The sequence below is a fragment of the Alosa sapidissima genome, chromosome 16 (assembly GCF_018492685.1).
Source record: "Alosa sapidissima isolate fAloSap1 chromosome 16, fAloSap1.pri, whole genome shotgun sequence".
NCBI classification, from domain to species: Eukaryota; Metazoa; Chordata; class Actinopteri; order Clupeiformes; family Clupeidae; genus Alosa; species Alosa sapidissima.
The window spans coordinates 37,890-50,646 of record NC_055972.1 but is presented as its reverse complement, the minus strand read 5'-3'; the positions used below and the strand labels follow the sequence as shown (position 1 = coordinate 50,646).

At 41.2% G+C, this 12,757-nt stretch overlaps 1 protein-coding gene across 1 annotated transcript; it reads right to left on the bottom strand.

Moving 5' to 3' along the window:
- Positions 1 to 294: 294 nt before the first annotated feature.
- On the bottom strand, positions 295 to 11,184 carry LOC121685336 (complement C1q-like protein 2). Its single transcript, XM_042065802.1, has 4 exons — positions 11,109 to 11,184; positions 9,714 to 9,780; positions 9,238 to 9,519; positions 295 to 821 (listed from the first exon to the last, which is right to left on the bottom strand). Exons 2-4 carry the CDS (start codon positions 9,724 to 9,726, stop codon positions 538 to 540), a joined length of 579 nt encoding a protein of 192 aa, XP_041921736.1. The 5' UTR covers positions 9,727 to 9,780; positions 11,109 to 11,184; the 3' UTR covers positions 295 to 537.
- Between the last annotated feature and the right edge of the window lie 1,573 nt (positions 11,185 to 12,757).

The window sequence follows — 12,757 nt, the reverse complement described above, 5'->3', positions numbered from 1 at the left end:
TACAGCGCTACACTCTGGGGGCATGAACATGGGGCAGCTACAGTGCTGCACTCTGGGGGCATGAACATGTGGCAGCTACAGTGCTGCACTCTGGGGGCATGAACATGGGACAGCTACAGTGCTACACTCTGGGGGCATGAACATGGGGAAGCTACAGCGGCATGTACATGGGAGCCCCCAGAGTGTAGCACTGTAGCTGCCTGGCTGCATTAGCTATTTGGCTGTAGCAACTTGAGCTAGTAAAACTGATTGTTTTTGTTTTTGTCATACCGACAGTACTCGGTGACATTGAGAAATGGAGATCTATGAGAAAACTCAACTAAACAGGTGGCATTTGTGGTGAGAAAAAAAAAAGATGTACATGTTTTAAAGTCAGTTGGTAGTTTTCTGCTATCTATTAAGAGTGATAAACCTATTGCTTAAGACTTTGCAACTTTGCTTAAGACTTTGTTTGCCCTTATCGGGACTGAAGCTTTTGAGAAACCGAGACTCCCATCAGACGGATTCACATGGGAAAGAGCAGGTGCCCAGACGGATTCACATGGGGAAGAGCAGGTGCCCAGAAAAGGTGGTGAGATGGTTGTCGTTATCATACACCCAGGAGTTGGGCCAGAGCTTCACACACACCTCGTCGCCCTCTTCTAGAAGCAAAGATGTCCCGTTGGATGCGGAGACCCTGTCGCTCGGCTGCCGACTCCATGCTGTCACAACGTGCTCTCCGTTTCTATGGAGACAGACTCCAGTACCAGTAGACCCGTGGCCTTGACCCAGAGCGAATACGGTGAATTGGTAGACGCCCTTGACCGGAGCTTTGAACACACCTGTGAAGAGAGAAACAGACATCAGAGCTACTGTATGACTGTATCAGACTCCGCAGTCTCACTAGAACAGACCAGACATCAGAGCTGCTGCTGTTTGAGACACAGTAGTATCACTAGACCACCAGAGCCTGGGGAGGCAGTGGCGTAGTGGCTAAGGCTAGCATGCAGTACCCTGAAAAGTTGTGGGTTCAAGTCCCGGCTTCCATCGTTATGCCCTTGAGCAAGGCACTTAACCCTGCGTTATTCCCTTGAGCAATAACCCTAACCCTGCGTTATGCCCTTGAGCACTTAACCCTGCATTGCTCTGGTGAAAATGGCCCTGGTGATATAATTGACATATGTGATATTTATATTACATATTATATGACATTTGCATAAAAGTGTCTAAATGAATAAATGTAAATAGAGCAGACAGCTTAGTGACTGTATGAGACAATGCTATCGCTAAGAGCCTTACAGACACATCTGGGCCTGTATTCACATTAGGGGTGTAACGGTACATGTATTCATATTGAACCGAAACGGGCGTCACAGATTGGTTTAGACTGGTTTAGAAATAATTTAATAGCCAGAAATATGCCTGCCCTCCCCTAATAAAGAAATATTTGGTTAACGGCGAGTGAATCCCAGTTGCAGCCGTAGAAGAAACGCAGGACAAATTAAACATTCTGGTTTTCTCCGAGTGCAACGATGATAGACAGACATTTGGACAAAATATAGAGCATATTAACCTCCGTTGCTCAGCCAAATGCCTTCCTGTTACGTACTGTTATCACAGAGGTGATAAACGATTTTTGATGGTCACAAGTTTACTTCATTAGCGTTTATTTTTTTGATTATTAAAGAGTGTTTTTCATTTAAAGGCTTGACTTCGTGCTTATTCAGAAGAGCATTTAGTGCTCTCCCCAATCCCAGACGTTCACATTGCATGTTTGTTTGTAATGGATGCAACCAGTGGCGTCGGCAGGCGTAATCCTGTATGCACTGTGCATACAATTTTTTTCTACAGCTTTATTTATGAAATCATTCAATATTAGCCTATAACAATAATAAAAAAAAAAAACTTGTGTGACAACTAGCATATATTTCTTGACTCATGTGCAATCTGAATATTGGCATTATTTCGAATAAAACCGGAATATGGTGTGCATGGAAACCATACTATAAAATATGAAAACGTAGCATTGTCATGCCTTGGCCTGTGTGGCGTGGCTTTGCATGGGTCAATTCTGACGCTTAAAAACACAACGTTTCATTCAATTATAGGATAATAGCCTAAATCATTCAGTCATGAAAAGAAAACAACAGCAGCAGCTTAATATTTTTCAGGCGTTTAACCGTAACGTTAAAAGACGCACTGTTCTTAGCAGTGATGCTGACACTGACAGCAGTGAGAGATTGTCCTCTACGGTCACGGTCTACACATGTTTAAAATGTTGAATTGTTTGCTTTCCTCTGTAGGCTTATTTTTAAAAAAAATAAAGCACTGTTTGGAACAAGGATTCAGTTAATGCGTAGAGCAGAGGTTCTCAACCTTTTTGGGGCTAAGGCGTGTCATGATGAGTCGGGTTGGTGCGGGTGTTAAAAATCCTTGACTGCATAGGCTTATCATCTAAAAGTTTGGGACAACCAAAACAGCAGTGCAATGTATTTAGAGTGTTGTGAGCAAATTGTTATTGTTAGTAGGTTACCATAACTGTGTTTTTCTCTATCGCAAATCGCGACATAAACTTGGTTTATTTTTTTATTCTTTCCCTTTTTCGTAGCCTGGCCTTGGCCTGCCTACATACTTCTGGTCGATTTCTTTTCCCTACAGTACTCTGTCTGGAATAGGTTGATTCGCGCTCGTTTACTTCGGCAGTTGGGCAGCCGACCAACCAGCAAACAGAGAGTATGTGCCTTCTTATTTACTCATTTATTGTTTACTTGAATGTTATGTTTGTCTGTGGACTTAATTGGTAAAATATGTCTTGTCTTCACCGTGGGATAGTGAGAAACGTAATTTCAATCTCTTTGTATGTCTGGGCATGTGAAGAAATTGACAATAAAGCAGACTTTGATCTATTATAGTCACGGTGCGTCTGAATAGAGGTGCGTATTTGCATTTGCACGAGTGTCCACTAAGTAGGACGGGGCGATATGGCTGAAAACTGTATCACAGTTTCATATCAGTCGATATCGATAATTATTGATTTTTTTTTTTTTTTTTAAATCTATTTCAGATAAGGACCAGAAGGGGAAAAAAGTTAAATTTAAACACTTAACTTAACCTTCCTCTGATTTGAATCACCTCAGTTATCAATCAAAGCAAACAGGGAAAAGAAATAGCAACACAATCATGAAAAACACTCAAATAAATAAATGTGCACATACTGTAAGTCTGAATGAGCAGCACTGGTTGAAGCCTGGAAATATTGTAAACAAAGTAGCTTAATTTGCTAGTTTATCATAGTCTACTGGTTAGACTGTTCAGTTTCCCCACGTGTGTTTAAGTTTCAAATGAATACTTTTTCTCCTTGGGACAGGCCCTGTTTGAGTCTTGGAAATACTTTTCCATTTGCATTGGGATTGAGATGATTATAATTTAGCAGTCAATTTGAATGCAACAGTTTTGAACAAATCCGTGCAGCGTGCTAATGATGCTAACCGGATTTAATAGCAATTTAGCCAGTCGTCTTGCACGATTGTGAATGTTGAGGAGGGATGCGCCTGTTGAGAGGGAGAGAGAGAGAGAGTGCACGGGACAAGGACTCATTGAGAGTCTGTGTTGAGGTAGGCCTACTTCTATCGTCTACGCTGGTAGAGTTGCACATACTAGCTACAATGCAAGATATATTTAGCCTATTTATTTATGGACAACGTAAGGCGGTAGGTGTGTGTTGCTTTTAATTATCAAATGTTCTATCGAATGCATTTTTATTGATAACGATTACATGTCTATTGCGATACATATCGCTATCGTTTTATCGCCCAGCCCGACCACTAAGCATACAATGTTTATTTCAACCCTTTGTCCAACATAGCTAGAGGTGGCAGTGGTAAACATGATGCTAGTGTCTGTAATGGATGTGGTAAAGACAGCAGGGATAGTAAAAATAGGGATCTGAAGAAGTACAATGTCACCTGAGATAGGAACATATTTATTAGTCTACTTTATGGTAGGCTTTAGTAGGCTTTGTGGTTATAGTAATAGTTTACTAATGTTGGTTTACATATGACTGTTTATCTTTTCATTTGTCATTTGGATGAAAAGACAAAAAAGAAAAAATCTGCTCAAATAAGCTCAACATCCGGTATTTACTGAAAGGTGCATAATTTGAAGAGGTTGCCATCCATGCAGAAATGCTAATTTGCAGAAGAAATGCAGAAAAAATAATTCATGCCTTTATCACTAGCAGGTTAGACTACTGCAATGCACTTTTCATTGGTCTTCCCAAAAAACATCTAAAGAAATTGGCACTCATACAGAACTCTGCGGCTAGACTTTCAACTAAGACCAAGAAGAGAGAACACATCACCCCTGTGTTGGCTGAACTGTACTGGCTCCCTATTTCCTATAGAATTGATTTTAAGGTTATGTTAAGGCGAGACACTACAGGTGAATAGGGTACAATTTTTAACAAGCAGATACCACTGAAACTTACCCAGTTGATTACTTACATTAATATGAGAAAAAAAAAATGTATTACAAGTTTTCTGTAATTTAATGGTTACATATGCAAATTAGGCATTATCTAATTAAATATATGCGCTAATTTGCATACATTTTAAAGCAAGAAACCTGAGCATTGGATACAGCCAGGTTCAAAATTATGTTTTCATTGTGTTCAGATAATACATGTTGAAAATTTTACAGAGGGATTTATGAATATATACTTTAGTTATCCTGTAAATCAGAATATGATGTCAATAGCCCTAAAAAAAAATCAATTTTTGCCATGTTTTTAGGCATAAAATGTCATGTAAGTCAGGCATAATATATCAACAAACCCCTTTGTAAAAATCTTCGAAATATAGTTAGGCATAAGTCTATAAAGTTTGGTGTATGTAAGTGCTTCTGAAGTGGAGTTTCCTTGCTCAGAGTGGGAGAGGAAACTCGTTTTGAGAAAACAGCCAATGAGATTCCGTTCTCAGCCTAGACTCGTCTTTGAACTTTCGCGATTGGTTGCTGATACAAAGGAAGTGTCCATATATGGATCACATAGCGTGATACTTTCTTGGAAAGCATGAGCTTTCCAACGGTACTACACACGATATGTTTTGGTCACAGTCGCGGGAGTGCATTCAAGGTTAGAATGATAACTTTCGCTGAATTTAGGATAAATATACAGGCGCGAGTAGACACAATATAATGAAATAAACACCTAAATGTGTAAATCAGACTTTTTTGTTGTAGTAGTGTGATAGAATACATGCTAAGGTAACATACTAGCTCAAAATCTCGAAATTGACCAGTGCATGAAAAAACAATGTTTTCACCTGCCGTGTCTCGCCTTAATTACTTACAAAGCTCTGAATGGCATAGCACCTTCATATATCTCTGAGCTTTTAATATCTTATCAACCACAAAGGAAACTTAGATCATCCAATTCTAATCTTTTAATCGTACCCAAAGTGCTCCACAAGCAAAGTAAAGAAGCTGCTTTTATCCATTATGCCCCAAAACTATGGAACACCCTGCCTCTGTACATCAAGCAGGCGAGTTCAGTAAATATTTTTAAAAAAGATCTGAAAACATACCTGTACAGGAAAGCTTTTAGTTAACTCATCTTATCCTGTAGACTACTTTTTCAGATTATTCTACATCTGCTGCCCATTGGAGGGCGCAGCCAGCCAGAAGCAGATATTAAGTCAGGTTCTACTCAAGGTTTCTTCCTGGAATATGGGAGTTTTTCCTTGCCACAGTTGCCATATGGCGTGCTTATGGGGGGTAAAGGGTTAAGGCTGCCAGTCTTATGACATGTTATTTTCTATATTTTTGATATGTTGCTGAGTGGATCATAAATGGCCCCAGCAATGAAGAAAAGTGATTGATAATGACTGACTGACTATTATTGTGTTAAATGCCTCAAATGTAAAGCACTTTGAGCTGCATTCTGTGTATGAAAGGTGCTATACAAATAAAGCCTATTATTATTATTATCCAGTGACATCATGATATGCAAATTAGATGATAAAATCTACCCCCTTCACTTGTGATCATACTGAATGATTTTCACATTTACAGTAGGACTTTATCTCTGACCACTTTCGGCTAAAGGGTTAACCCTCACTTGTGTCCTGTTGTTTAAAACCGCTACTTTAGAATGTGTGCTGTTAACCCTCATTTGTGTCCTGTTGTTTCAAAAAGAGTGGAATCATCTTATAATTAAAGGACTGACCTTCAAGTTTATAGGTTTCTGGACCAGCAGAAGGGATTATTTGTGAATACAGCCCCTGATACGCTATTAAACGGCCATACAAGTGGGTTAGAAGTGGCCACACATCCTGCTTCAGGGCTTACTGGGACACATCACATCCTGCTTCAGGGCTTAAGCCTATTTTATGCTTCTGCCTTGAATTGATGGCATACCCCCGCAGACCCCTCTGCGTCGCCTTGAACCCCTCTCCGACCCCTCCGCCGTAGCTCGACGTGCAACTCCAAAAAATTGTAACTTCACGCCGAAGCGACGTAGACCGCAAGAGCTGTGATTGGTGAACTCGTCCTGTGTGTTGATAGTGTGCTGTTTCAAGCAGCCTACTGTGGGGATTAGCAACATGCTAGTTCACTGACATAAGCTTTGCAAATAAACTCTTAAAAAATAAACGTTTTGAAATGAGCTCTTTGCCAATAAGCAGTACTTTGTGGGCAGTTGTGCTAAAGTTCGCCTGCTAACATAACTTAAACTGGCTGGTAGACACCTCAAATAACCTCAGACTTATTTGCTGGTTTACTGTGTTTATTTCTTTATACTTTGTACAAAATCTAAGCAAGAAAAGGCCTAACAAATAAGATTAATATTTTGGCACGACAGTCTATGGAGTTTGCCATTCTGAGCAGAGCCTGTTTACATTCTCTGTGAGTAGGTTACCATTTCGGTCATAGGCTACAGTCTTGTTTTGGTGGTGTGTGATGCAAACACAGGCGACACCGAACGTTATGGCGGTGAAATGCACCGTGATGCAAAGCAACCTGACGCAGAACCATAAAATGGTCACGATTAGGGCTGTCACTTTACGTTCGAAAATCGATTGCACAATCGATTGGACCAAACAACACAAGTTTCGAAAACTAAAATAGGGAATCGATTTTAACCAAATATGTACACTATTAATTTTAAACGAATTAAACAAATAAAAAGGATAGATGTAACAAAATTCACAAACAAGAATATAAAGAATTCCGAAGTGCAGTAAGCATTGCAAAAGCTAAAAAGAAAATTCCCACCAATTTTACGCACCGGAAACAGCTGTTTCAATCAGCTGCTGTGCTGCTCGTGTTTTGCCAAAAAATGGAGGACAACGCGATCAACCTGTGCGACATGAGAGAGACGAGTGATAGGCCCTAATAACTTGAGGAGTTCGATGTGGAATTACTTCGAATTTTTGGTATATCAAACTATGGAGAAGAACAAAGCGGTAGGCTATGCAAACAAACTGTGCAATCGAGTTCTATGTAGGTGAAATTTGTTTGACATTTCTAATCGTAAACACAGACACAGATACGTTGAAGACTGCAGTAATGTTTGTCACTGATGTAGTGGCAGTCCACTCGGCTTATTGTTTTTCGAGAATGTTGCACTCCTGTTTGTCATTGTGCGCGAAACGTCACGCCAATAAATCATCAGAAATATTGCTGGCTTGCATCTACAAGCGCCCTCTTTACGTTCGTCCTAATGCCTGTTAGTTGTTTATGGATTGGCCTATATTTGGCGTTGAAAATGGAAACGTCTTTAAACATGAAAAATCGATTTTACAATCGATTCAATGAACACTTATGTCTCAAAAATCGAACAGGATTTTTTCACAAAAGTGACAGCCCTAGTCACGATGCCGTAGGAGTGCCGGCGTAGCTACGCTGTGGAATTGACGCAGAAGCATGTTGAGCCCTTTACTGGGACACATCACATCCTGCTTCAGGGCTTACTGGGACACAGACAGCTGAGAGTGCCATCACATGATGAGATCTCATAGGCAGGAAATGACTCAGTGGGAAAATGATAGAAATGCTTTGAAAATGCAATAAAATCAACAATGCAACATCTACCAGTGAGGTCATCTTACCACCATACTGTAGTGTTGGTTACCAGTGAGGTCATCTTACCGCCATACTGTAGTGCCACCAATGTTGGTTACTACATTCTCCAAATCCTCGATTCAATTTAATTTTCAAATTTTAAAGTCACGATTTGATTTGAGTTTCGATCTTTTTTCATTATTACTATTAATGTTTTCCTATGCTACTTACTTTTTTTGGCCTTTTCCTTTTCTGTTTTGGGGGGGGGGGGGGGGGGGGGCTTTTATTTTAAAACCGCTTTTTATTTTGAAACTGTTCCAACCACGAGGTTGTAATGTAAACACAGAATGATAATTTGATTGTTTCAGCACACTCCAAAGAGACCCAAGGTTAGTGTTCATGGAATATGTACTTATAAATGTGCATTTTAAGCCTTAAAGTAATTTGTAACTAGATCATCTTTTCACTTGCTAAATTGAGTAGGCTAAGTTAGCGTTAATTGACGTGAATGAACGACAAAATACTTCCACACCGGTGATTTCAGAATAGCAAGAGGGGTTTCGATTTCGGTAGGTTGATGTATTGTAGTATATACAATTGTATTGTGCGTATATAAGTATATATACTCTTTTGATCCCATGGGGGAAATTTGGTCTCTGCATTTATCCCAATCCGTAAATTAGTGAAACACACTCAGCACACAGTGTACACACAGTGAGGTGAAGCACACACTAATCCTGACGCAGTGAGCTGCCTGCAGCAACAGTGGCACTCAGGGAGTAGTGAGGGGTTAGGTGCCTTGCTCAAGGGCACTTCAGCCGCTTCCTACTGGTCGGGGTTCGAACCGGCAACCCTCCGGTTACAAGTCCGAAGCGCTAACCAGTAGGCCACAGCTTCCCCCTAAATTTTTACATTTAATTTTTTTTATTTTAACTGGCTGCAGCCTAAAATTAGAGGAGTTGACTGGGCAGTTCAGCACGTGCGTGTGCGTTTGTGCGTCTTGGCCATATACTGTAAAAAATAGGTTGGCATAGGCTACATGCTGGATGTGACATTGGGGGTGTGGCTTCATCATCGATTCTACTTTTGAGTTCAAAGTTTGAGATTGAGATGTAATTTCGATCGATTTCAAAATAAAATAGAAGTAGTGACACCCCTATTACTACATGTGAGTAGACTGGTATAGCTCTACTAGCCTACCTGTGTTGGGGTTGTAGGCGCCACCGATATTGGTTATAACATGCTGATAGATGAGAGTGCTTTCTTCTTCATCAGGCCCCATGCTCCCAGCATCACCTAGCTCTCGCAGGGAGGCGGAGAAAGACACCCTCCTCTCCTCTTGCTCCTTCTTCAGCTCCTTCAGCACGGCAGCCTGTTCGGCCTGCTTCTCCTTCAGCTCCTTAATAATGCCTCTCTGGTCCTCCACTGTCTTCTCACTAGCTCGCAGTCTGACCTCCAAAGAGGTCACAGTCTCCTCAAGAGCTAAGGACACACAGCAACACACCATCTAGTGTCAGCTGACATTGACTCATTGTGCATACATATGATGTCTTGTCCTCCGTAATGCAGCTGAGGAGTTCTAACAAAAAACATAATACCAAATATTTATAATCAGACACTGCAAGGTGTTAAAGCCCAAGACTGCATGGTCTCACTCAAGTAGTTGTGTGACTCACCAAGTGACATCATGGTAGAATCAGAATGGACAGTGTCAGGGGAATCCACAGAAATATGCTCTCTGGACTGGATGTAGAACACACAGACAGACAGGCAGACAAGAGTAGAGAAGTAATGTGCATGAAACATTGATTTGATGGCAGGTGCATTTTTTGTGCCATGTCATGCTGCCTTGGCAGAACAGCGCTTGCGAGACCAGAGAAATTATTTTCTGCATGGTCAAAAGACTAGATGTCTGATAGTGCCATATCATCTGCAGAAGGATTTCAGTCTACAAGGGATACTATCAAAAATTGTTGGCATTCTTGGCCTACTGGTTAGGGAATCCGACTTGTGGCTGAAGCGTGGCCGGTTCGATACCTGACGGATAGGAAAAACTGTGGGTGGGGGTAGCCAGGATTAAGGCTGCCCACTGCTCCTCGGGTGCGGTGCCAGGATTAACGCTGCCCACTGCTCCTTGGGTGCAGTGCCAGGTTTAAGGCTGCCCACTGCTCCGGGTGTGTGTGGGTGTTTGAATGTGTGTAAACTGTGTTGTACACTACCCCCGGATGGGTAAAATGCAGAGAACAAATTCCTTGTATATGCAAGTATACTTAGGCAATAAATCAGATATGAGTCTTCATATTATCAGAAATAAGACCGGGGTCTTCAACACCACCACTAGGATTAACAGAGGATTGCCATAATTTGCATAATTGTACCATATATTGGGGTTTAAAAGCCGTTGTTAATTCTGTAATTAAACTTCCTGTGATTCTTGCTTAGAATTAGGATTTCAAGGTTTTTTCATTGATTTCTATATGAAGCCAAGGTTTCCACTGCAAAGTCTGAACTGGGCTCAAATATATGCAAGGTCACAGAAGGTTTCTGAATGGCAAGTAATTCTAAACCATAATTTTCAAGAATGTTAAAATGATGGCATATTCACAATAAAGCCATTTAGTCAATAGAATAATTTATAATTTCTTTAGAAGGGAACATTACCAGCCCTGTGCACAATAAAGGCTGAGTCAAAGGCTGGGATCACTACCAGCAGAGAAGCAGGCCTGATAGCAGGCATGATAGCTAACTACTCCCTGGAAATTAAATGTAAATATGTAGAGACCTTTAAACTACAAGCTAATGAACACATATCATCATGTTATCTTTTTAATCAATGAATTCCTAAACTTTGAAAGCTGTAACTGCATATTCTTATGTCAATCAGTATACTTCCATAGGCTAAACATAGAAGTGTTAAAAAGCATTCGAAAGCTGTAACTACACATTCAGAGGAGATTCAACAGTTCTACATCCACTTACATCTAGACTAAACCTGTTCCCTAATTTCATATTGCAGTATAACTTACTTCTGGTAATTCATATTGCAGTAACGTTAGAACAGTAGAACCTACCTCTGTGAGCGTCTCTTCAGCCAGTGGACAGTAGAGTTGTGCATCAACGTTCCAGAGGGAGGTGCTTTTGTATCGGACCGTTAGTCAGCATCTTTTATCTCAGCGGGCATACCCCCACTGCCTCAAACACACACACACCCTCCTCATCCCCAGCCAGACCCAGTAGCAGTGCTGCACTGCAGAGGAACATGTGCTGACTATTGTCCTACCCCTAACACTTAGTCATGAGTGCGCGTATGGATTTGTACATACAGCTATGTGCAGAATAATAGCAGTGTGTTTTAAAAAATTGAATAAAGCTCAAAATCCTTCAAATCAAAACATTTCTGTAAAACATTACAGAAAGTGAAAAAAAAAGGAATGTTAGGCTGTTTAAGAAAATAGCAGTGTTTGCATTTTTCTTTACAAACTCAAATATTTACTGTATGAACTGAAAAATGTCTCATTGATATTAGAGGGAGAGCAGCTTCACAGAAGAGAACTTCTGACGGCAAATTTGAGGAAAAGTTGGTAAACCACCTTTCTTACGTAATTTCAGGGTGCTGATTCTGAATATTTTGTTTACCAAGCTCAATTCTGAGTTGTAAGCCGCATAATCAGCATTTTAACCCTCTAGGCGCCACTGTCGAGTTTACTCGACAAGATGCGGTACTGAATAAAACGGCCGATTTAGTCAAATAGGGTGTCATATTTCGTTCGACATCCACTCCACTAGGTGGCAAACATGTCATACGTCATCCCCGAGTCCGAAAAAGGTCATGGTTTAAACAAAAGTTTTGAGCTACAGCGTATTGAATCAGTGCGTGCAATACCGGAGCTAGTGTGCGTGTGAGCCACTTAGTCAGAGCGATATTGTCAACGTTAGCGAGTATTTGCATTAGATTATCGTCTAATGGCATCAAAAAAGTTTACCTGAAATGAAGTGTTGGGTCTTCTATTCGCGGACCCTGATTCTGAAGGGGAATATCTGCCTTCAGGAAATGACGGTGATTCGTTTAGTGAGGCTTCAGATGCGTCCCTGCCTTCAATGATGCAGCTGGACAAAGTGAGAGTTTACTCCATAGTTTAGCTTACACCAAGCACAAACGTTGAATCGTTTGCCCAATGTCACTGGTGGGAATAATGTTTCACGGGTTCGGAGTGTTCATCGGGAAGTTAGCAGGGTGTTAGTGGTGTGGCGAACAAGGCTGGAGGTAGCCTAATAGCGCTAGCTTCTGTCTTTTGCCTCTCCACAATCGCGGCGACAGTAACGTGGTGGAGCCTTTGTCTAATGCGACTGAGTATGTTAGACGAGGTCGAAGTGCTCATAGGAGAGTTAGGGGGGAACGTAGTGGCAGTGTGGGGAGTCGCAATGAGAATGACAGTAGGCCTAGTCCGAGCTGCGCAAATTCTCTCCACTCGACGCGCGCGAGGCAGATCTGGCCATGCTGCTCGCATGGTGGAGGTGGTGACACGCTCTCTCCCTCTCCCTCTCCCCCCCACACACACACACACACACATTAGGTCATGCATAGTCTATCACAAGATGATGGGAATGCCGGCCCTGTATGGATAGGGAGTCATTATCTCTACAACAAAAGGCCTGCTACATAAAAAAAAAAAATGTCAGCCATTTATTAGTAATGATTTACACTGTTGATTTGCTATCT

Coding starts and splice junctions, on each gene's coding strand:
- LOC121685336 (XM_042065802.1), bottom strand. Junction 822..9,237: donor CGCCTACAACCCCAACACAG/GTAGGCTAGTAG, acceptor CTCTCTTCACAG/GTGTGTTCAAAGCTCCGGTC.